The 24,485-nt window shown below is 46.7% G+C and overlaps 1 protein-coding gene across 1 annotated transcript in view; it reads left to right on the top strand.

Annotated features, from left to right (window-relative positions):
• FRAS1 (Fraser extracellular matrix complex subunit 1) overlaps positions 1–24,485 on the top strand; it is a 1,404,104-nt gene that overhangs the window by 331,114 nt on the left and 1,048,505 nt on the right. Inside the window, exon 6 of the mRNA XM_086961814.1 lies at positions 10,762–10,921. Within this exon, the coding sequence (XP_086817940.1) occupies positions 10,762–10,921 (160 nt within the window). The remainder of the gene's footprint in view (positions 1–10,761; positions 10,922–24,485) is intronic.

Raw genomic sequence — 24,485 nt, forward strand, 5'->3', positions numbered from 1 at the left:
CGGAAAGTTTAAATTCTATTAACCCTTTCGCTGCGGCGGCTATTCCGCCGCAGCGCTAACAGGGCGGGGCGGCCACGCGGCGGCCGCATGATGGTGACAGAACCGCTCCATCACCAGCCGCGGTTGAGCTGTGCTCGTGACGGAGTGGTTCCGTCATGCCCGCCCCGCTCAATAGAACGCGCAGCGCAGGCGCAAAATCAGCGCCGCGCAGGCGCGGCGGCCGGGCCATGACGGAACCGCTCCGTCATCAGCACAGCGCCACCACAGCTGATGACGGAGCGGTTCCGTCATCAGCAGGGGAGGGGTTAAGGACGGAGGCAAAGATTATCCCACCCACCGATTCATGCTCCCATAATTCCCTTCCTGTAATTGTGAGTAATGTGCTTCTGTTTGAGATTTTACGCAATATGCTTTTAATTCCCTGATGTTTTCTGATCAGATGTTTTTTTCTCTGTTCATAGATGTTTAAAAAAAAAATCTTTTTATTAACAATCAACAAAAAAAAAATAACAAACAAAACAAAAGCATCAGGTGAGATACAATTTCAGGAGCGGACAAAGACACAGTCCCGTTTATACCAAATAATAAAAACAATATATAAGTATCAGGTCACAGGGATTCAAGCTCATCCACCACTACCTGCCGCGCCGGGGGCTCACAAATATCTCCTCAGTAACTATTCCAGGTCCCCCACAATCTTCCCCCATTTCTCTGGACAACCCCTGGCCACATATACCGACCTCTCCCGAAACATACACCAATCCAGGTCCTCCGCCCACTTGGAAACCCGGGGCGGCTGGCTAGCTCCCCATAACTGAGAGATATTTCGTTTTGTGACCATACACGCCAGTGTTACCCATTGCTTCCCATATGCTTTCAGGTCGGTAGGTTCCCACACATTCAGCAGACATCTTCTGGCCTCTGGCCTTATGTCCACCCCAAAGCACCTCTCATTTAGTCATGAATCTTTGTCCAGTACTCCTGGACATCCGCGCAATGCCAGAGAATATGCATGAAGGGGCCGAGCTCTCCAAACCCCCTTTGGCACGCACCACTTTCTATTAGGCCCATTTGCACCAGGTGAGGCCCTGTGATATATGACCTATGCAATATCTTTAATTGTACCAGATGAAGTCGCATCTAGATCGCAACCACTCTCGGAGAGGAGATCGCCTCTGTCCAATCTTCATCATCTAACTCCACCCCGTCAGCACTCCTCTGTGTTCTTATATTCCCCAATGGGTCCTCCATATGATTAATGAGTTTTTTATATATTAAAGAAATTGTCTTCTCGGGGAGGTATTCATCTAGCACACGATCTTCCAGAGGAGAGGCCTCAGGAAGTGCGGCGTCTCTAGGTATGTGTGTGAGGAGTGCGTGTCTAACCAGGATGTATTGAAAGAACTCGCTATCATGTAGGCTGCATTGTTGTTTGAGAGAGGCGAAGGTATGTATTTCACCCCCTCTCCACATATCTTTAATCTGTGTAACCTCGATAAGATCCCATTTGTCAAATCCCTTGGTCCTCCACAAACTCCTCAGTCTCTCTGAGTTCCATAGGGGGTTGGCTAAAGTGAGTTTCCCTTCCCAGGAAAGATATCTATTGGCCGCATGCCACATGTGGACAGCATGCGCCGTTGGACACACTAGGGAAAACCGCTTCGGTCTGGCATACAGCGCTCTGGTGAAGTCACCTCCTGGCGCCAGCCCACGGTCCATGGCATATCCTGGATCCCCTGGAGGTCCAACAATAGCATGATTCACCGCAGCGAGCTGAGAAGCCCAATAGTATTTCCGCATGACTGCGGGAGCACTGGCGGCTCACCCCTGAGGACGAAGAGCACCGATTTTGACCAATTCATTGCAAATCCGGAATATCTTCCGAATATGGCAAGTACATCTAGAAAAGTGATCAAAGAGTCCCTGGGGTTAGTGAGGTAAAGGAGGATATCATCCGCATACAATGAGATTTTATCCTCCCACTCCAGTGTCCATCGCAGACCTCGTATTGATCGAACCTATGCCGCCAGAGGTTCCAAGGCTAAAGCGAAGAGGATCGGGGAAGAGGATCCCTGCCTCGTGCCCCTTCCAATTGGAAAGTCGGCCGACTTATAGTTATTGACAACTACCCTGGCCAAGGGAGCAGCGTACAACAAACGTACCCAGTTTACAGATTCCGGTCCAAAGCCTATCTTCACCAATACTGTGAACAGGTTGGACCACTCAACCCTATCTAACGCCATGGTGGCGTCCAGAGACACTAGTACCAACGGTTCATGAATTGACGGGGTACCACCCAATATCCCATGTAACCTACGCAGATTGAGAGCTGTGTTGCGGCGTGGCATAAAGCTCGACTGATCTGGGTGTATCAAGCTGGTGATTACTTTAACCAGTCTGGTAGCTAGTAGCTTCGCGAGGATTTTAGGCTCAGCATTGAGCAGCGAGATTGGCCTGTATGAGGAGCAGAGAGTTTTAGGTTTGCCTACTTTGTGTATGACTACTATGTTCGCCACCCGCTGGTCATATGGGAGTCGACCTTTCTTTTTACTTTCCGTGAACATGGATCGGACATATGGGGCAAGTTTATGGGCATTTAATTTATACAGTTCTATTGGGATACCGTTTGGGCCAGTCGCCTTCCCTGATCTTACCCCTCTAATCGCCTGTCCCACTTCATCATCTGTGAAAGGGGAATCTAAATATCCCTTACCGTCTTTTGACAGTACCGGCATGCAGATGTCCTTTATCATATCACTGTTTTCCGCCTCCTAATATCCACCAACCGAAGTGTATACACCTCTGTAATAGTCGGAGAACTCATCTGCCACTGCCTGGGGGTCTGTGACCGGAATAGAATCTGCTTCTTGTAACTCCGGCACAAGCCGCGACGCCCACTCCCCATGTTCGAGCCATGCAATCAGTTTACTAGCCTTGTCTCCATGTTCATATATTCGGCTTTGGGTGGCCTTATTCTGAGCAACCTCCCTATCCTTGGCAAGGCTTCTGTACTCTTCCTGCCTTCATTTTAAAAGATGCACGTCCGCCAGAGCGGCCGTCCTAGCCACCAATTTTTCCAACCGAGTTAATTCCGCCTCCGCTCCCTCGACCTCTGCCTAGTGCTTCTTTTTCTTCCTCGCAATCAAAGACAGGACTTCCCCGCGGACTACCGTCTTCTATGCTTCCCACAATAACTGTGCTGATTCGACAGTACCTACATTTTCTTGGAAATAGCGATCTGAAATCTTGACAATCTCCCTCTTAGGTGCGTGGCACTTGAGAGACCCTGCGACTATGGGAGCCACTCTTCCAACTGCCGGTTGTCCGATCTCCACACTCAATCACATGGGAGAATGGTCGAAGATCCCCCTACCGAGATATCGTGCCTCTCTGACCGTAGCTGCTAGGGCCGCCGGTATCAATATGTAATCTAGTCGTGACATGCTGTGATGCGCTGCGGACACATGCGTGTAGTATGCCTGTGTTGGATTACGTACCCGCCAGCTGTCCACAAGCCCCATAGTTTCTAGGAATTCCGAGAGCCATCTATGTTCTGGTCTAAGTATTTGGGCCGGGTGTCTGTCTACCTCACCGTCTAGCACTGCATTTAAGTTGCCATCCAGAATCAGAAAGCCCAGGGGCAGGGTGAGAAAGACGGCCCCAGGTCAGTGAAAGTGTCAGATTGGAGGCCAGGCGGGACATAGATCGAGAAGAAGGTGACCGTCTTCCCTTACCAATGACCCGAGATTCCAATGTAGTGGCCCCTCTGGTCGGACCACGTGGCCTGGATTGTTAGAGGAAAGGAGTTTTTCACCAATATTTCTACCCCCCGGACCCCGTGGTAAACCCAGCATGCGCCACCAACCTATAACCTCCCTTATGGAGAGCCATGCAGCGGTCACCTACGAGGTGAGTCTCTTGCAATAGTACAACATCAGGAGAATGCCTTCTCATCAACTGATTAACCATCCTTCTCTTGATCCAATCCCCAAGGCCATTCACATTCCAACTCAGCACCGTTATCCCTGACCCCCTGCTAGGTATCAACATTTAACCAAATTGAACTTTATCAGACTGTGACCTTGCCCCTTCTATGCTGACATAAAATCCACACTGTCAATACAGTCATTGAATTGATCCCTGATGCCAAAAAGAAAAAAAGGGGAATAAAAAACAAACCACATTGCAAACAATTCTTCTTCACAGCATTATACTCTGAATCAAATATAAAAGAAAAAGGAAGAGAAAATCTAAGCCAGAACTCAAAACCTCTCCAAACCCCCACCCACCCTCCCTGCACCCCTGCATACGGCAAAAGCCCATCCCCAACCAGCAGAGTGCCTGTCGCCCTAAGCACACAACTTCTAAGCTGCTAATTGTAGTAAACAAGGGGTTTAACGGCATCCAGCACCCTCACCCATGACCCCACAGTTCAAGAAACACTTTTGTCCATCCGAGCACCAAAAACGTAGATACAGTTCAATGTTTCTCGGGAAGTTCTTTTCAGGCTGCCTGTCGAGTCACGACCCAGTACCTGTCACCCCATGTAGAACTTGCATAGCGAGGTATGGACTCAATCCCGCTCTGCGGCCACTTTCCCCCATCTCGACCCCGAGACCCAGAGCCGTCTGGGGGGGTGGGGTGGGGGTATGCGGCTATCAATCCAGTCAGATACCACGTCCAGGTTATCAAAGAACCATGCCTTTCCCTCAGCCTCCACCTGTAGACGCGCCGGGAACATCATGGCATACTTGTTATCCTCTGTCTCGCTGTTTTTTCTTAACTGCCAAAAATTTACGGCGTTGCTTCTGCACCAGCTGAGTAAAGTCGGGGGGAAAAGGAAAGCATGGCATTTTCGTATCGGAGGGGTCCTCCTTGACGGGCAGCCTGGAAGATAGCATTTCTGTCTCTAAAATTGAGCACCCTGGCAATCATGGGGCGTGGGGGCGCACCTGGCCTAGGCATCCCGCCCGGGACCCTGTGGGCACGTTTGATAGTGAAGAACTTTCCGATTTCCTTGGGCTTGAGATGTTGGAGGATTAGTTCTTCCACAAACAGGTCAGGGGCCAGACCTTCGGCCCTCTCCGGCACTCCTAAGATACGGACATTGTTGCGCCGGACCCTGCCTTCATACTCATCAAGCTTGCGCTCCACCTGGTCGTGGGACGATTTAAGGGCGCTCACTTCTCCCTGTAGCTGAGTAACATCGTCCACCAGGCTGGTGGTTTTGATGTCTAGTGATTTGACCTTCTTGTTAACCTTAGTCAGGTCCACATGAATAAGATTAAGTTCTATTGAGACAGTGTCAAGCTTGGTATCCAGTGCCACCATTTGCTGCCCAAGAGATGATTTTATTCCCTCTATCGCCGCCATGACATCAGACAAAGTCAGGTCAGTTCCAGGACCTCCAGAATCTCTGCCGCCCACTGTGCTGTGCCAAGTTTCAGACGGAGAGCCCTTTGGCATCGTGTAGCGGTCGAGTTTGTTGGTCTGTACAGGTTTCAGCCCCCTTGACCTCCTGGAAGAGTGCTTCTCCCCGTCCGTTTTGGTCACCATATTCTAAGCTGCGCCGGCCACCGGAGCGCCACAGTCGGGGGGGGGGTAACCACAAACCAGCTGTCGCAGACACGCTCTAAGTCTGTGCGCAAGTCCACCGCGTCTCAGAGGAGCAGCTCAACGAGAATCACCAGTAGGAAGGGAGGGGGGACCCCCAGGCCAACCCCCAGCCTCCTGACCCACCACAACACGATTCGCCCCAGTAGCGGTGTTCCTCCGGTCAGGGTCTTTTTTGCCCCAGTCTGCGCTCCACGTAAGCCCCGTGAGCCGTCCCAGGGAGCGGCTCAGAATCTCTTACTTCGGGTGTGCCGACTCTGATGGTACTCACTCCTCATGCACCGGCGGCGAGAGGGGGGGCGGGGAGTGGTAGCCCCAATGGTCTGCCGACACTGTAATGTGGGGTGCCCCTGGATCCAACAACGCTGCGGGGGTCTCCCTCCTCCTCCACGGGCAACACCACACTCCCCAGTATCACCAAACAGCGGCTCCCTATTCAAAACTGCCCTATTTTGCGACAGTGTTTATGTCCTCGATCTCTCCCCAATCACTCCTTTGTTTCAGAAGTTCCCACGATGTCCAACAGCACAGTAGGAGTCTTTTACAAAGAGGCAGCGGGGAAGCTCCCCCCCTGTCATACGCCCTCCGTCCCTGTGATGAGCCGCACCCCGGGCACCTGCAAGCGCCTCCACGTACTTTACAGGCTCCAACAGCCCACTCGGGAGCCTTATATCTTTAGCGTGAGGGGGGGCCTCTCACAACCTAGCCCGCACCACACACACCCCCACCGTTCACCTCTTCCGCCTCCTTTCTGATGCTGTTCTCTGCAGGCGGACCCGACCGGCGATTCCCGGCCCGGTTCCCCGCTGTTGTTGCACTTGCGGGCAGCCTCGACTTAAACTTAGGCCCAGGCTGTAGCCGCGGAGCAGGCCGCGAGCCCCCTCGCCTGCAACTCTGGAACGCGGCGTCTCCGGAAGGTCGGAATTGGCCCCCGGAGCACCGCTCAGCTTCCCCTAGATGCTGCCGGCCTCAGATGTCAGGAGTATTGTCAGGATGATGAGGGCAGGGAACGGCCTCGGAGAAGCCTAGAACTCATGCGGTCATCTTACACGACGCGTAGCTCCTCCCCCATTCATAGATGTTTCAACATCCTTGACTGTTTAATCAATTCGATAGAGTCGCATTCTAGTGCTGATTTAACTTTTGTTCCAGGAGGGGACCCTGGAAAGCAAGTTGTGTAGAAAAAGACTAAGGTCATGACTCGTGCAATGAAAGATGACCAGGACAGAGACAGGGGACTATGTTATGTTAATTAATTTTATACGGCGCACAGCTAAACCAAAGGGTTTCCCGGCGCCAGCCTGAAACAAACAAGAGACAAAACAGAGGATTATTGATTAAATAAATAAGTTTTCAGACATTTGTGAAAGTTCCTATAGACTGTTTTGTTGCGGAGTGACATGGAAGAAAATTCCACAGGGAGGGACCTAGATTAGCAAAGGATCGGCCGCCCATCTGCGACAGTCTGATTCTAGGAACCAAAAATTTCGCCTGAGTAGTGGAGCGGAGAGTGCGAGATGGTATGTAGGAGCAACATTTAGCTCAAGGCCTTGAATTTATTACAATTCTCAACCTTGAGCCAATGAAAATCACCAAGAAAGCCTGCGATCGAAGCAGCCCTGGGAACATGGCAAGGCAGTCTGGCTGCAGCATTCTGCACCACCTGCAATTTTCTTATCTCATCTTTATTTACACCCAGGTACAGGATGTTACCGTAGTCCAGCCTAGAAGCGACACCTTTACTGCTTGTTGTTTCGTTGAAAGCTGATCATCAATTTTAAAACCAAGGTTGCAGACTTGGTGGGTGGGCTGTGTTAGAGCGCCCATTTTCGAAGGCCAGTGCTGGGGACCCCAGAGATCTTTCTTTTTCCCCAAAATAAGAACTTCTGTTTTTTCATTGTTAAGTTTGAGTAAGTTTGCTTGCATCTAGGATGCAATTTTCCTCAGCGCAGACTGGAGAGCAGATGACTGAGATTCCTTCTCTGCAGAAAGAGAGAAAATGATCTGGGTTTCATCCGCATAGGAAAATAGGGACTGCCCTGCCTCTTTGACAACCGCCGCCAGAGGTCTAACGTAAACATTGAACAATAGAGGGCTCAGGACAGATCCCTGGGGCACTCCGTATGGAGATGAGTGGGTTTTGGAGCTGGCTGTAAAAGAGAAAACCTGAAAAGTACGGTTAGCCAGAAAGGAATCGTGCCATTTGAGTGCCGGGCCATCAATGTCCATAGATTGCCAAGCTTTCAGTGTCTAAAGCCAGCTCGTCATGGGCGTTACCTGCGCTGCGCGCATGACGAGCTGGCTTTGTCACGTAACGCGGGTTTTTCGAATTTTCAGCGCGCAGCGGGAAAACCCGATAGCGCACATGCGCTTCACCTAAGTGAAGGCAGCTCAAGCTGCGTCAGCTTGGAGATGGGAAGTAGATCACAGAGTGAGCCTGCTCTTGACTACCTAAGAGCAGCTTAAATAAGTTCATGTTCAAGGGAGACCAAGTTTCCAATTTATTGATGGATTCGGTATTCTTGCAGTTCACAAGCCTCGTATTACTGACTGCTTGGGAAAGGGTATTGGCTTGCTGTGGGGAGTTAACCCACTTATCCCCATCCAGTACAGAATGTATTTTTTCAACTTTACTTAGAAAAAAGTTGACTAGGTCCTCACATTGCGATCCATTAAGGAAAATAGGGGTAGTCTGGCTTTCTGACCCCAATGGTTTTTTTACCACCTTAAACAAAATCCTAGAGCAGTTCCGAGCTGTTGATAGTGGAGGAGACATATTCAGCACAAGCTGTTTTACACAGAGAATGATAATCTCTTTTGGCCTTTTTGTAGGCGAGTTCGGTGTCAGATGCATAGTTCTTCCTCCATAATCTTTCTGTAGCTTTACATTTAGTTGTTTCAATGTCTCTCAGTATACCAAGGGGCATGCGGTGGAGGTTGTTCACCCTCTTAATAGAAAGCGGGAGACAAACATTAATAGATTTTTTAATCCAGTTTTGGATGGCCCCATGATCAGCAATAGCCATTTGTTTGATAACAGGTGCATTATTAGATAGAAGCGTATTTAAGGCTCCAATATCAAGTTTTCTCCAGTTTCTAATTTTAGACTCCGTTCCTTGTGCAGGTACCAATGAGCTAGAAACAACTTTGATCCAAAAACCAACTACAAAGTGATCAGACCAGCACAGTGGGAGGGCAGGGGGCAGTAGATATTGGATAAGTTAAAGAAAATAGGTAATAGGATCCAATAAATGGCCATCTACATGAGTAGAACCCGAGTTACAGAGCTGAATGTTCATTACTGCCAGATCAGAAATAAGTGCAGCGCTTTTTCCGCAAGTCGGTCATCCAAATTAAGATTTAGATTGCCTAGTATGTTAAAATTGGCATCATTAAGAAGGTGGAGGGTGACTAAGATAGGAAACGACAAAGCCCATTGGCCAGAGGGCCCAGGGGGGAGATAAGCCAGTATGCCCGAAAATGTGAACTGGGGAGTCAAAGTGAGTTTAAATAGGGAGGCTTTGCAACCCGTAGCGGGCAAATATACAAATTTGCACTCAAAAGACTTGTAAATTACAACAATGCCACCCCTGTCTTGTATTCCCTGTCTTTCCTGCAAATAGCATAGTTAGCCGGCAAAACTGTGGCTACATCAGGACTTGAGCTCTTCTGCAGCCATTTTTCAGTAAAAAAAAATAGCATCAGGTTGCTCGTTGATCAAAAGATCAAAGATGTCTGCCCTATGCTTGGGAAGCGATCAACAGTTAATGTCTGAAAAGTGAAATTCCTTATAGTGTAAAGGGCTACATTTTTGTGAGGAGTTTTCCCGTGATTTAGTATAGGTAGAAGTATTTAAGATACTTTGCTTAGAACATAGTCTACCAACATTTTCCTTGTGTGTCACCGATTTAAAAGCAAACTTGCAGCATGTACAACTGGTGCAAACTTCCTCAGGATTAAGTAAAATGCAGTCCGGTAGAGGCCTGCTGCGATGCTCCAGTAGCTGCTTCGAAGAATAACTCAAGATATTCATCTTAATTGTAGTAGGGGTCATGGCCCCTGGTACCGGTTGGGCGCAGAGGGACTGTGCATCTGTTCTGGGGATATTAGGTAGGATTGGAGGCAGGACGGCGTGAGCCACTGTACAGCGGTAACCGTAAGGAGCGCGTGGCACAAACAGATGGCCACCCGGCGACGAAAAAGCCCCGTAAAAAGTGCAAAAAGACAAAGTAAGCTAAGTTAAACACACTCATTGGATGATTGTAGTTAAAAAAATAGCAGCCAACAATATTAAAATCAGTCCATTCATATTCACACAATGCGTCCTACAAATAAACTAAAACAATGCAGAGCAAGTTATGAAAGAACCTTTCAGACTATATGTTGGATCCTGACTCCAGATGGAATCATGGGACTTGATAAACTATGTTGTCTGTTCTTTGTTGTTACCAATTTCCCTGTGGTTTCTGGGAAATGTGGTTTGGTTTACTACTATTAAAATGACTTCTGTGAAATTAAAGTGAAGAAACGCGTAATCTGAGCCACCTAGTCATTAATAGAATTGAAGCCCTGTTATGTTAGCTAGGAAATTTGCTTGGAAGCTCTGCATCTGGGGGGTCGGACAGTCTTGAAAGCAGCTGTCTGCACGCAGGAGTGGTGCCTTTATATGCTCCTCTCGTCCGTTCCAGAGCAGAACAGCATCATGCAGGTCTGTGCGGTACCACCTACCGGCATGCAAAGGTACTACTGCAATGTTTCCAGATCCAGTTTGGCAACTGGGTAATATTCAAAAGGTGAGGTATCGGTGGCTAGATAGTCTCTACCAGAAAGAGCGTTACCAAAGGTAAGTAACTTGTTCTTGAATGCTTTCTTCCATCGAGCTTGGTAGAAACAGAATTATTTGAAAAGTCCAACCATTACTTGGCTTAGTGTTTTATTCACTGCTGTTTGCATATGTGATTCCATTCTGATGCCTTTTGGCTATGTTTGAGCTATAGAAGTAACATGTACATAAATGGTTCTTGTATGTGTTTTATTTCGTTTCAAAACGAATAATTGTGCAATTAAAAGGGGAACAGAACTCTGAAACTAATTGTGACAATGTTCAGAATGACAAAATTGACATATTCTGTTCCACTCTTCCCTCAGAGGATGTGAATCTTGGTCTAATCAGATATGTGCTGCATGGGGAGAGGATTCAGGAGACAAAGGATACTTTCAAATTTCTTGTAAAAGATAGCAAACCCAACATAGTTACTGATAATGTTTTCCATATTCAGTGGTCTGTCATCAGCTTCAGTCACGCAAGGTAAGGAATTAGCTATAGTTTTTGTGTAAAATGTGCCACAAGCAACTACGATAAAATGAAGAATGCTTTAAACGAGATTTGCTTAGATCATTGTTGTGCAACGGATGTACAAATGTTTACTTTAACCATTGTGCATTGCTGTTAATTAGAATGCATGCCTCAGTAACAGGTACGTAATTTGCAGGTCACCAGTTGTAGCTGCTACTTCTTGATGCTTCCTTACAACAACTGTCCTAGAGGTCAAAGGGAAGAAGAAACAGGCTTTAATTGAAGCACTTGCAGCCATAGTTCTCTTTAGTTTCCAACCCTGCACACTAGGAGTGCATAGGCTGATTTTGAGGGGCTTGGAGGCGGGCATGAGTGAGAACATGTCGAAAAGTGCCCCTTTTTTGTCATGGTCGCTCCCACGTATTGCCACTGGTACTGATGTTTTTTGACTGATGTACATTGGGTCCCTTCTAACTAGGTGCCAGTGCAGACTGTTCCTCGGTCAAGTTACCTAGGGCGGAAGTAGTTTCATTCACTACTGCTTCGAGGGTTCTGGTTAAGTGACGTATAAATTTACTATTAAAGACAGCACCTAAATAGGGAAAGAAACCTTTATTGAAATCTGTGTATCGTTCCCATGCCGTTTCAGTATAGTCGACAAGCGGGAGATCTCTTTTGGGTCTATGAACTAGATGGGAATTTCTATGATAATCAGGAGGAGCTAGAAAAACAGGTGGCAGAAGGAATGCAATGTAACATGTCCCATCCCAATCTAGTGGCAAACGTATATAGGCTGTATGACCACAAATGAAATAGGAATGGCGGGTAGCTTTGAATGTAGACTTGCCTTTATCATTGAATTCGATTACAGTAGTACATTTACTATGACCTAGAGGTACTGAACCATTCTTTCTGACACATAATTCGCCCTTGACGGGTAATACTGACATAAAGGGCAAGTCTGGTCCTGTATCAGACTGAACAATGTAGAATCATGAGGTTGAGTGTATAATTACCTAATCCATATACTTCATTTTCTAGATCGGTCCCTGTCCTTTGTGGAAGACCCTCCTTGTTAGGGTAACATGCTTTATGCAGAACTGTATTCAGATTTCCCCATATCCAACTGCCTTTGTAGACTACGGACTCAGAGTCTAAAGAATTTATTAAACTAAACCAGGCACCACAGGAACCATTATGTGTGAACGGGTACGGGAAGAGGGGCAAGACTCCCTTGTATTTCTGATAGGGAGGGAGTCGGCCACATATCCAACAATTGGTAGCATTGCTGGTCTGATGAGAATGATGTAACATACTGATAAAAGTATTGTTGCGCAGCGCAAGTCGGTAAGCTAACTCATCCGGGGGCAGTTCACTGAAGGTATGCTCGACAGTGCTGTTTGAAAAGAAATGTGCATGTATGGAAAGAGGGAAATACATGTGGAGCAGAATACTTGCAGCAATAATCGTAAGACTCAGAAAAAACAAAATCAATAATGTCACAATACAGTGACTACGAAGAGATTTACAATATTCTCGTTTCTTGAGCTGTTTCTGTCTATCTCTCTCTCTATTGGGGTCTAACGGGTACATGTCAGAAACTGTCTAACCGATTCACCTAGGGGAGGACTTAAACAATTAAACTGTCTGACTTGCTAGACCTCAGCTTTAATTTATACTCTTGTTGAGGAGTTTTCTCTACCAGGGGAACTTTAGAGTCACTGGAATCTGGGCAGTCCTTAGAGGGGGAGGAAGAGTCAGTCTCTGGCGGCGATCCGTAAAGTTTTTTAACATGACTCATATGGACCCATCCTTTGCGGTCCTCCAACTTCACTGCCGTCCTCGTGGTCAATAAGACGAGCTTCGGCTCCTGCCAGCGGGGCTCCAGCGGGCTTTTCCTGTCGAAATGTCTCACAAAAACAAAGTCCCCCGGTGTAATCTCGTGCGGCTTCACCTCGGTGTTGTCGGGGAAGGCTGCAGCTACCTGTGAACGACAAGATTGTAGTGCAGACATCAAGGAGGCAAGGTAATCTGTCAACATGTTACTATCAACATCAGTAATTTTTCGAGGCAGAGGCGTCCCCCACATATTCGGTGGCCTACCAAAGACCACCTCATACGGGGATAGCCCTGTTCGGGAGTGTGCAACCATTCTCATGTAAAACAATGCAACTGGCAAGGCGACTATCCAGTCTACCCCTTTCTCGGCACAGATTTTAGCAAGACGTGTTTTCAATGTCTGATTGTGGCGTTCCACGAGACCTGCTGCCTCGGGATGTCGGACGCAGTGGAATTTCCACTGATATCCTAGCAGGAGTGAAACCTGCTTCATTAATTCGGACGAGAATGGTTGGCCGTTATCTGAGTACACGACACGAGGCAAACCGTACCGTGGGAAGAATTCACGAACCAGCTGCTTGGCAGTGGTCGGAGCAGTGTAATCTGGGACTGGATATGCTTCTGTCCAACGGGAAAGTGCACATACAACTACGAGGACGTATTTGAATCCTCGACATCGTTCCATCTGGATATAATCCATCTGGAGGACTTCAAAAGGGTAATCGGGAGTATTGAATCCACCTTGCTCTACGGGGATGCTTTTACCTGGATTGAACTGACAACAGATCATGCAAGTACGAACTTTCTGTTTTGCTGCTGCTCGTAAATGTTTGTTGTACCAGAGATTCTGTAAACTGTCTAACATGGCTTTTTCTCCCAGGTGTGCTGGACTATGTGCAGTGTTGATCATAACTTGAACCATAGAGTCGGGGAGAAACCATGTGGCTTTTCCCTTCGTCATCCATCCCTGATCTGTCTGGATCCCTCCTAGTTCAGTCCATTTCTTTATTTCGTCTGGAGTAGCATGTGTCTGTATGTCAAGTACATCTAGTGTGGGATCTTTAACTGTCATGCAATGTGTCGGTGTCGGAACTATTGTCTTTGTCATGTCAGCTGCATGTGTATGAGTCAGAGCTGTGTATTTCGCGGTTTGATCTGCCAGGTCGTTACCCTGGGAAATGGTATCGGTAACTTTAGTATGTGCCTTGCACTTCATGATAGCTATGGCTGAAGGCAGATGTATTGCTTCCAATAATTCTTGAATGAGGGGACCATGTTGTATTTTGGCTCCGTGAGAGGTCAAGAAACCTCTTTCCTGCCAGAGCACACCGAAGTCGTGTACGACTCCAAATGCATAACGGGAATCTGTGTATATGTTAACATTCCTGTTTTTGGCTATTATACAGGCTCGGGTCAGAGCAACAAGCTCTGCAGCTTGAGCAGACAGTGTATCAATGCGGTGTGTTTCTTTGACTTCAGTCTCAGTGGTCACTGCATATGCGGCCACTAATTCGCCTGTGCTTGTTCTCATACATGAACCATCCACGTAAAGTGTCAGGTCTGGATTAGTCAGTGCAACATCTGTCAAGTCTCGTCGGGGTTTTGTTACTGCATTAATGATCTCTATACAGTCATGTGGAACTGGATCTGTAATGTTCGAAAGTAACAATGTGGCAGGATTGAGTATGTTACAGCGTCTGATTTCTATGTGTTGTTGGAACAATGTCAATTCATAACCTGTCAGTCGAGCTATGGTCAAGTGTTGAGTCTGTGTTCTGTTTAGAAGAACTTCCACCGAGTGTGGAACTTGTACTGTCAGGGGATGTCCTAACACTATGGAATCACTTTGTCGGATTGCTAAGGCTGTTGCTGCAACTGATTTTAAGCACGCAGGCAGAGCCTGGGCTACTGGATCTAATGTACTCGAAAAATAAGCACAAGGCTTATGTGAACCTGCTTGGTCTTGTGTGAGGACAGACAATGCTGTACCATCACGTTCTATAACAAAGAGTGTAAAAGGTTTGCTGTAACAAGGTGTCGCTAAAACTGGTGCTTGACATAATGCTTTCTTTAATTCATCAAAAGCCTGTGTGTGTTCCTGAGTCCAAGGGAGGACAGTCGAAGTCGCTGCCTCCTGTGTTGTCAACTGTATAAGTGGCTTGGCTAGAAATGCGTACTGGGGAATCCATTGCCTGCAGTAAGAGGTGAGGCCAATGAAGGCCCGCACTTCCTATTGTGTCGTGGGTCGCGGTAAGTGTGCAATTAACTCGATGCGGTCAGGTGTTAGCTGTCTCCCCCTCTTGGACAGCAAGTGCCCAAGGTACACCACTTGCTGAACACAGAATTGTAACTTTGAAGGGGAAACCTTGTGTCCTTTGTCAGCCAGAAAATGTAAGACTGTCAGTGATGCGTGTTCACATTCAGGTTCGTTACGAGCGGTGATCAGCAGATCATCGACGTACTGCAGCAGGGCAGTGTTAACTGGCATTTGAATACTGTCAAGTTGTCTTTTCAATGCTTGGCTGTAGATGCTGGGGCTTTCTGTGAATCCTTGAGGTGCGCGTGCAAATTTGAAGCTTCGACCATTTAAACAGAAACCGAAAAGATATTGGCTCTCCGGATCAATAGGGACACTGAAGAAGGCGTTCTTGAGGTCAATTACAGTAAAGAACGTCGCCTCTGAATCAATAGCAGTCAATAAGGATGAGATGTCGGGGAACACAGGGTACTGTGGCACAATGCATTTATTTAATTCTCGCAGATCAATCACCAACCGATAAACTGGTGGTGCATTTGGGTCAGTACGTTTAAGAATCAGAATGATAGGGGAATTACATAGATTGGAGTCGGTTTCGACAACCACTCCCTGTGCAATGAGCTCTTCAATGATTTCCAGTAAAGCCACTACAGCATCGGGTGGTAACTTGTATTGTCGGATTCGGGGCAGTACAACTCCTGGCTTGAGTGTCACTCGGTATGGTGTAATGTGCATACAACCTACATCAGTTGGGCCTTTCGCCCACAAATGGTCTGGTACATTTTTCAGTCTGTCATCAAAATCTCGTAACACATAGTGACCTTTAAAGTCACGCAGAAATAGTCTAACTCCTTCCGGAGAACAACATATCACGGCTCCTAGAGCTTTCAGTGTCTTGATACCTAACAAGTTTTCTGGACATGACTTCGTGAGTAGTAAGTCTGTAGTGCGTGACAATGGACCAACTGAAAGGGGAACAGGTTTCGATACTTCATTAACAATAGGCTGTCCTGAAAAACCAAGGGAAACATTCTGTGAGCCTGAGAGGGGTGCCCCTGGAACCTCATTGTGACTTATTGTTGTTCGACTTGCCCCTGTATCAATCAGAAACTTTCTATCCTTTCCTAATACTTGACTATGTACATAAGGACCCTCTTGATCTACAGGAATTTCAATAAGAGGCAAGCCAACCTCCCTCTCTAGGCTGTTTCATGTGTATCGCTGATAATCGGGATAATCAGACTGTGCATACTGGTACATCTGTTGTGAAACTTGCTGTGTCGCGGCAATAGGCTGTGGCTGTGGTGCCGCTACTGTCTGTACTGTCTGTTGGGGAGCATGCATTGGCTGGGTGTTCTGTGGAACATGTTGCTGGACCTGATGTTGGATCTGGTCCTGTCTAGGCTGGCGGGGTCTCTCTTTAGTTTTACCTGTGGATATGTTATGTTTCAGGACGGCACATTCATTTACATAGTGGCCTGGCTGTTTACAGTAGTTGCACGTCCCTTTAACGGGAGCCGCCGAATTATTAGACTGTGTCATACCCCTTTTCTGACCGTCAGCTGGAACTGACTGAGCAACTAGCATTTTCATTTTCGTATCTTTCATACGTCTTTGTTCGTGATCTTGTTCTTCTCTAATTCTATTCTGGTGGTACTGTAACATTTGTAACATTTGGGATGGCGTATTTGCTTGCCATGTACTTTCGACTTTATATACACGGTTCTTAACCTGTGGCATTACGAGTTACTGAGCTACATAATGGCTTACCTAAATCTATGGTGTTTAGTATAAAACACCATGTCTTAATCAATCCATACTGATTTCAGTATTGGATTTATTATATCAGGCACCTAGAGTTGCTCCCTGAAACCTACTAGCCTTCTAGTGTGCTGGCTGACTGGTATCTTCTAGCCTGCCACCATAGGCAGGTTTCTGCCCCCTACAGGTGAGAGCCAGCACTCTCTGGGGTCAGGAAACCAGGTCTGCTCTGTAGAAGGGGTTCTCAAACCCTCCAGAAGGATGACTAGTGAATCTGCATAACAAGGCCTAAGGCTTCAAAGCCTCTCTCGCCTTTGATAGGACCCTGGCTTCCTTAAGAGTTGGAGAATGCAACCTTCTGTCCTGAGGTCCATTTGGCCCCAGGATAGATGGAAAATTAGCTATGCAGTAGATATGTTGCACCTCCAGGCTAGTCACACCCCTAAGAAGGGTTCCACTAGCTTGTTTTTGTGGAAATTGAAACTCTGGGGCAGGGTTATGCCCCCTCCCTAAATTTAGTATTTAGACAGCCCCCTGACACCAGAAACTCAGATTTATCTTCCTGAAGGAAAAGGAGGCCAAAGTAGAGCCGAAGATGTGAGGACTGTGGACCAGCACCAAACTTGGCACAAATTCCTGCCTGCCAGCTGCTGTCCCCACAATCTAAAAGCCTGACTCGTCTGGAAGCCGAGCAACCTCTCCAAATCCTTGGAGGTTTGCCTAGCACTTCATCGCTCTGCAGGTACACAAAGAAACGAGACAGCCTCTAACTCACTGACTTGCTGGGCAAAACACTTCTGCACCCGAGCTCCTGCACGGCCAGCTTTCTACAGAACACACATCCCTTAGTCCTTTACTTGTCTCTCTGCAGCCTACTATTTGATGATGTGGGGTTAGTAGAGGAGATAAGGACTCAAGCTGTTCCACCCTCTGACACATCCTAGAGTGCAGAAAAGAGAAATGCAAACACGCACCACCGGCTGTAAAGAAAGACATTTTTTTCCCAGCACCATATGTTGTTGCCATGCTCCCTGCACCTCTCACCTCCCCTCCAGGAGCATTGTGTTGTAGTCTGTGTGGAAGTTGATATGAATCTAAATAAATGTATAGGTGGTAATACAAGTACATTTTTTGTCAGCTTAAGTGAAATAGTAGCTTATTTTATTTAGCCTGAATGGAATGTGATTGCACTTTTGCTTCCCCAGTTAAATTGACGAATTGAGGTGTGGGTGTTAAATAACATTCCAGTCATGATTGTAATAGAATATTTACCCTTCTGGTTGATCTAGGACAGTTCTTACTCTATATTTGTATGAAGTCATAATCCTCACTAACCGAAACCTCTGTAACCTCCTTAGACTCATCTACGTCCATCAACGGATGCTAGCCATATTAAGTATCCATGAGACATGGGGGTCAATTTATACTACAACTAATCTTGGTCTGCAGCAGTGCTCAAGTATACAGCATGCAAACCATAACCCATTTTTCCATGCTCAAAAGCCCCTCATTGCAACCCAGTGCATACCTTTAGGTTGGGGTGTTTAAGCCTATTGGGATCAAGTAGATAGAACTGCAATCCTGCAATGTATCCCCTTCTTAACTCCTTACTGTGCCTCATAACTAAACATTGTACCCAGTTCAGAGACACATGGTGTTTATAGCAACCTATGAATAGATGTGAGTCATTGTTTTAACTCTACTTTAAAACTTCTCGAACAGATAATTTCTTGGGACAATGTGTTTTATGTACACAGTATTTCTGACAGAAGTGCAGTTTCTTCTCACTAAATACAAAGAAATTCCTACTGCCACTCATAGGAAGTTGTAAAAATTGGATGGCAATGGCAGAAAGGAGTTGTAGTCTCACAGTTGTTTCCTGGCTAATTAATTTCTACCACCTTTACATTTGGGAATTGTTTAGGCACAGTAAGTATGTTTGAGGGATGTGTGCTTGTAGATACACATGCTGTCTGCAATCCTGCCATCTAGTGTTGGGCTTCAACGTGTGTAAGGTGTTTTTAATCTAAGAAAGTTTTCGAGTACAAGGTATTGTGACTCCCTCGCTTGCTAATAATGTGCATGGTCACCAACTCCATTGTTAAATTGTTTACTTCCACCGTATGGCTCAGACGTGTGCTCCGTTTTGACCCCGTCATGGTGCACTCTTCTCTGTTTACACAGTTCCTACCTCCATCGTACTGTTGTCGATCACTCTCCTATTTCCCTACAGTTCGGTTTGATGATTCCTGAATCCACAGAGGCCTTCGCTGATCAGGCCCTCTTCGATCCTTAGGTATATCTCCCCCACCATGTTCACACAGTGATGGAATGAACGCCTTTCTGCTATTGTCTTTGATGTCATGCAAAATACCTTTGGATCAATCTTCATCAGGTCTGCAATCTTTGACACTTCCCCGAGCACAACAAGGCTGATTGTGCCGCTTGCCGCTCCTTTTGTTTAAAGAAAACTCTTCATGACTGTCTGGCACCATGAATTGATATGTCACTAAGGAGGAGAGATGACACACCGGACCTTTTTGGCACTGAAGACATTGAGGGGGAACATGCACTGGCATCTGCTGCAGATGAAGGGACCTTCTCCTGCGACATTTCTTGCTCCGACCTGGAAATGCAAGATCTTTTATCAGGCCAGCCAGCTGTGAGTACAGTAAGGCCACACCTCGTCACAAGCCTCAGGCAGAGCAGCCCTTCTTAAACAGTCGAAAAGATTGCGAGGCCACCACTTCTTCGGGCCATAGAGAACACTCTACAACAACTTCTTTGACTGCCCACAAGCCGCAAAAGCCGGACGGCTGCCCCCAGCGACACCAACTAGCCCACCATCTCCAACTGGACACCAATCACGACAGAGGACACCTCCACAACCATGAAAGCTATCCAATCGGGGGCCCCCACCAACCGCCTGCCCCCCTCACGTACACCACAGGGACGTGGTCACCATTGCACCTGAATTGCAACCGACCATCAACACCACCTTCTCAACAGGCACCTTCCCAGGTGACTGGCAGCGTGCAGAAGTAAGGCACCTGGTCAAGAAGCCCACGGCCGACCCCACTGACCTTGAGAACTACCGGCCCATCTCGCTCCTCCCCTGCGCAGCCAAAGTGGATGAGAAAGCAGTCAGCAGGGAACTGACACGATTCATCGAAGAGAACGCCATCCTCGACCCGTCCCAATCCGGGTTCAGGAGCACCCTACTCTCCGCCACAGACGACATCCGCACTCTCCTGGACCAAGGCCACTCAATAATAAAGCTTTATTCGGTTGTAAGAAACGGCCACAAAAGCACAGTGTATTTACAGATATATAAAAAATACAGTTTAAAAAGTGCAACCAACATGATAAGATGTCGTAATAATGACAAGTTCATTTTAGCACCATACAGTTCTCTCAATCTTCCAGCAATAAAAAAGAAAAACAGCCGATCAATATTCTTTGAGATATGACTCCTAAAAAGAGAGCTTCAACGTGAGGTATATAAAGTGCTAAGTGCATACACAAGGAAATGACAATAATCTTAAAAACAGCAAGTTAAAAACAGTTTAAAAATAGAGAAAGTTCAATACACCAAAATTAGTGCTAACACAGCCAATACAGACACTAACAGTTACAAAAAACTCATGATGAAAGATGTGCAGCCCATATTACTCCAAGTTCTGCCTATGCCTAACAACTAGATTCAGGAATTTTACTATCGGTTTGGCAAAAGGTTCAGCATCTAAGAGTTGGAGGTCAAGAAATGCAGGGCGGCACCTGCGTAGGCCCTGGACTTTTAAAATTGGTATAAGCCACCGTTTCCTCGAATCCTGATAGAATATACAAAACAATATTGAATGAATCGTAGTTTGGGGAGAGGTTTCATCACAGGGACAAGGTTGTAAGCATTTTACCCAAATATTAATTGTGGGAAAGGTGACCAGATGGTGAAAAATATTTAGTCTGAACCTCGTTAACAGAAATCTTTCGTAGCCCGAAAGGTTAAAAGTTAGATAGGGCTGGACCGCCATAGTTGTTTGAATTAGTAGCGAGTGTTGCACTGTAACTTTAGAGACCTCGCTGGACGGCCTCAGAGATTCTAAATGAGCCAGACAGACCTTTTTGAACTGTTTTCTCGGTATTACAGCAATTAAGGTGGGGAGTGATAGTATTGTAACATGCCCAGGTCGCTAAAGAATTTCTTGATATAAGCAATCCATCCAATCTTATGTGCATTGTCTTGGGAAATACAGTTCTCTATTAACTCTTGGCAGAGAGTGGTTTCGCTAGACGACCAAATGCGATTTCATAAGAGAAGGGGTTGGATCCTAATCAAGTCTGTTAAATAAGACAAACCCACTTCCAGATGGCATGCATAGGTCGACGTACCCCGCGGGACTGCCAATAGAAATCTCAGAAAACTGTTTTCCACCCTTTGCACCTCCTCGACCTTGGGATATCCCCAAACACCAGCCCCGTATATTACACTGGCTATACATTTTGCCCTATAGATTTCTAAGAGTTCTACCGTAGATCGTGTGCCTAATTTATTGGCAAAGTTATCCAAGACAGCTGTTGTCCTTGTGAAAGTAAGTTTCCTGGATTCAATAGCGTACTTCCAGGAGCATTTGTGGTCAAATACAATGCCCACATACGGGTACGTGATTGTGCTCTCTAGTTTTTGGTTTTCAATGTGCATGGCCTTAATGTTCTTAATCCTTGACACAGCGGACATAAGAAACGTTTTTTTAATGTTAATCTTCAGGTCGAGGTTGGCCATAAAAGTGTGATATTTCATGAGTGCACGCTGTAATTCCATGGGGGTACGGGCTAGGATTAAGGCGTCGTCCGCATAGATAACACCGGTATTGGGCGATTGTTTATGATGGGGAGGTCCTGGCACCCTGTTACCATGGCTTTTTCCAGGCCATTGGTATATAGATTGAATAAAAACTGGGGCCAGGACACAACCCTGCCTTACCCCTCGGTCTACTTTGAACGATTTTGTTAACTCGCCCCCCAGGCCATATCTAACTCCAGCTGTGGCGTCTGAATGTTCGAGGCATATGGGCTGCAGATGGTACATTATGAATAGATCGCCATCTGGTGTTGGGCTCGGATGATTGCACTTTGTTTTTCTCTTGGAGAGTCTTTTGTATCTTGGTGACTCCTCCTTTGGTTGGTAGTGCGCATGGGCATCGGCTCCATCCTTAGATTGTTTTTTTCCGCCATCGGGTTCGGATGAGGATTGAGACGCTCCAGATCTACTTCGAAAAGAAGTGACTTATCGGCGCGTATTCCCTTTCTAATTCGACGGTATTGTTATCGAACGCGATTTCATTTCCTTTCCGGCGCGTTTCGACTTCAACATCGAAGAAACTTTGATCTACGTCGACGAACAGGAAGCCTTTCTCGACGTAGTCAAGCCCGGAGTCCATGGAAAGGACTCCATTCAAGAAATGTCCAACGTGTGGTGCTAAGTTCCCACACAAGGACCTACACGAGGTGTGCAACCTCTGCCTATCGCCTGAACACGAATCCAGGGACTGCGAAGCCTGCGCAGCATTCTCCTCCAAGTCGACGATTAGAAATTGTCGAGCTCGAAGACACGAGGTTTCCAGAATGCAGTCGGAGGCGATCCCGGAGCTGTTCGGAGACCAGCAACTTGATGAAGAAGAGGATTATGAGGATCAGTCGGGGTCGGAAGGGGACGAGTCGGATGTCGAAGAACTCGACGTGCAACAAACCGTGAGTGACGACGTCCCCTTACCAAAAAACCGACCCCGTGCGGTAACGACCCCGCCTTCGAGCCCGGTCAAACAGCAGAAAAAAGTTTCCGACGCCCCGCCTTCGGGCCTGGCAACGAAACCGAAACTGAAACCGAAACACTCGGTCTCCCACCATGTCGGATCCGAGAAGAGGTCGACATCGACTTCGACGCCGAAGCTCCATGCAAGGGAAAGCTCGGCATCGAAACATTCCATGTCGAAACAGAAACATGATTCGACGTCGAAGACTCACTCGACACCGAAGAAATCGGAATCGAGCAAACACTCGAAAACACCGAACATTGACGATCGAAAACAAAGGCAGCTTTCGGAACCGAAGGCTTCGGTACTGACACAGGAGCAGAACACAGATCCCAAACAAAAGATTTTGTTTATCGATCCACAAACTGGCAAAGTAGTGACGAAGAAGAGGAAGAATAAACAGATAGAAGACAAATCTCTTCCTTCAAAAAAGAGAACACTGGGGACAAACACAACTCCTCCTACTTCTCCTCGACCTAAAGTCACACCCTCTTCTCCTATTCCTCACACTATGCCAAATATTCCTGCACCTTCTACACCAAGACCATCTACACCTCAGTCTGATGTAGACAGTAATACAGGGGAGGGAGAACCTCAAGGGGATGATGACACTATCCCAGATGAGGATGATCCATGGGAAAATTATAACGCAGGGTCAGATGAGGACAACGACCCAGAGTTATATCCCTCAAAGCCTTCACCACCTGATGATAACACAGGGTTTGTACAGCTCATTAATAGGGCAGCAAAATATCATAAGGTAGATCTACATACAGAACCTCAAATAGAGGACTTCCTATTAGAGACACTACCTAATGCACAAAGAACATCAGGTACTCTACCTATGCTGAAGGGTCTTCTCAGTCACACAGAAAAAATATTCAAAGACCCGGTGAGGGCTAGGGTGTTAAACCCAAGAATTGATAAAAAATATAAGGCGGCTCCTAAGGATCCAATATTTATCAAAGGGCAGGTACCTCTGGACTCGCTTGTAGTTTCAAACGCTCGTAAAAGAGCAAACTCATTATCTACAGGAGAGGCCCCCTCCACCTGATAAGGAGTCAAAATTAATAGATGCATCAGGCAAGAGAGTAGCATCACAAGCGGCAAATAGCTGGCGTATAGCCAATACACAGGCGCTACTTGGACGTTATGACAGGGCACATTATGATGAATTAGAAAAACTCATCACACATCTCCCCAAAGAACATCAGAAGAGGGCAGATCAGCTAATACAGGAAGGAAAGATAATAACTAACACTTCCATTAAGTGCGCCCTAGACGCAGCAGACACTGCAGCAAGATCCATCAACACCAGTGTCATGTTAAGGAGACATGCATGGCTTAGAATCTCAGGGTTCAAACAGGAAGTGCAAACATCCTTATTGAACCAACCTTTTGATCAGAAAACACTTTTTGGCTCAAGCACAGATGAGACCTTAGAAAAGATGAAGAAAGATACAGAAACGGCTAAGTCAATGGGAGCATTACAACAGCCAACCCAAAGGGGTTCCTTTCGTAGATCCACCTATAGAGGAGGCTCAAAAAATACAGGAACAAATCAGCAATCCACCTCTTTCACACCTACGTCACCCAAAGGTAATTCAAGAGGTAGTTACAGAGGTAAAAACAACAAGGGTAGAGGCCGCTGAAATAATAACAACCGCAACCCCTCAACCCCAAAACAGTGACTTAATACAACTTCCCCCAGACCACATAACACCGGTCGGGGGACGTCTATCACAGTTCCTACCTGTCTGGGAAAACATCACATCAGACAAGTGGGTGAGACAAATTATCCAACATGGTTATTGCCTAGAACTCACAGCTACCCCACCAAACATCCCCCCCAAACAGCGTCCAATGAGTCAAGATCATCTGACATTGTTAAAAGAAGAAGTACTAGCAC

This window comes from Lissotriton vulgaris, chromosome 3_1 (genome assembly GCF_964263255.1).
Source record: "Lissotriton vulgaris chromosome 3_1, aLisVul1.2, whole genome shotgun sequence".
Lineage (NCBI taxonomy): Eukaryota > Metazoa > Chordata > Amphibia > Caudata > Salamandridae > Lissotriton > Lissotriton vulgaris.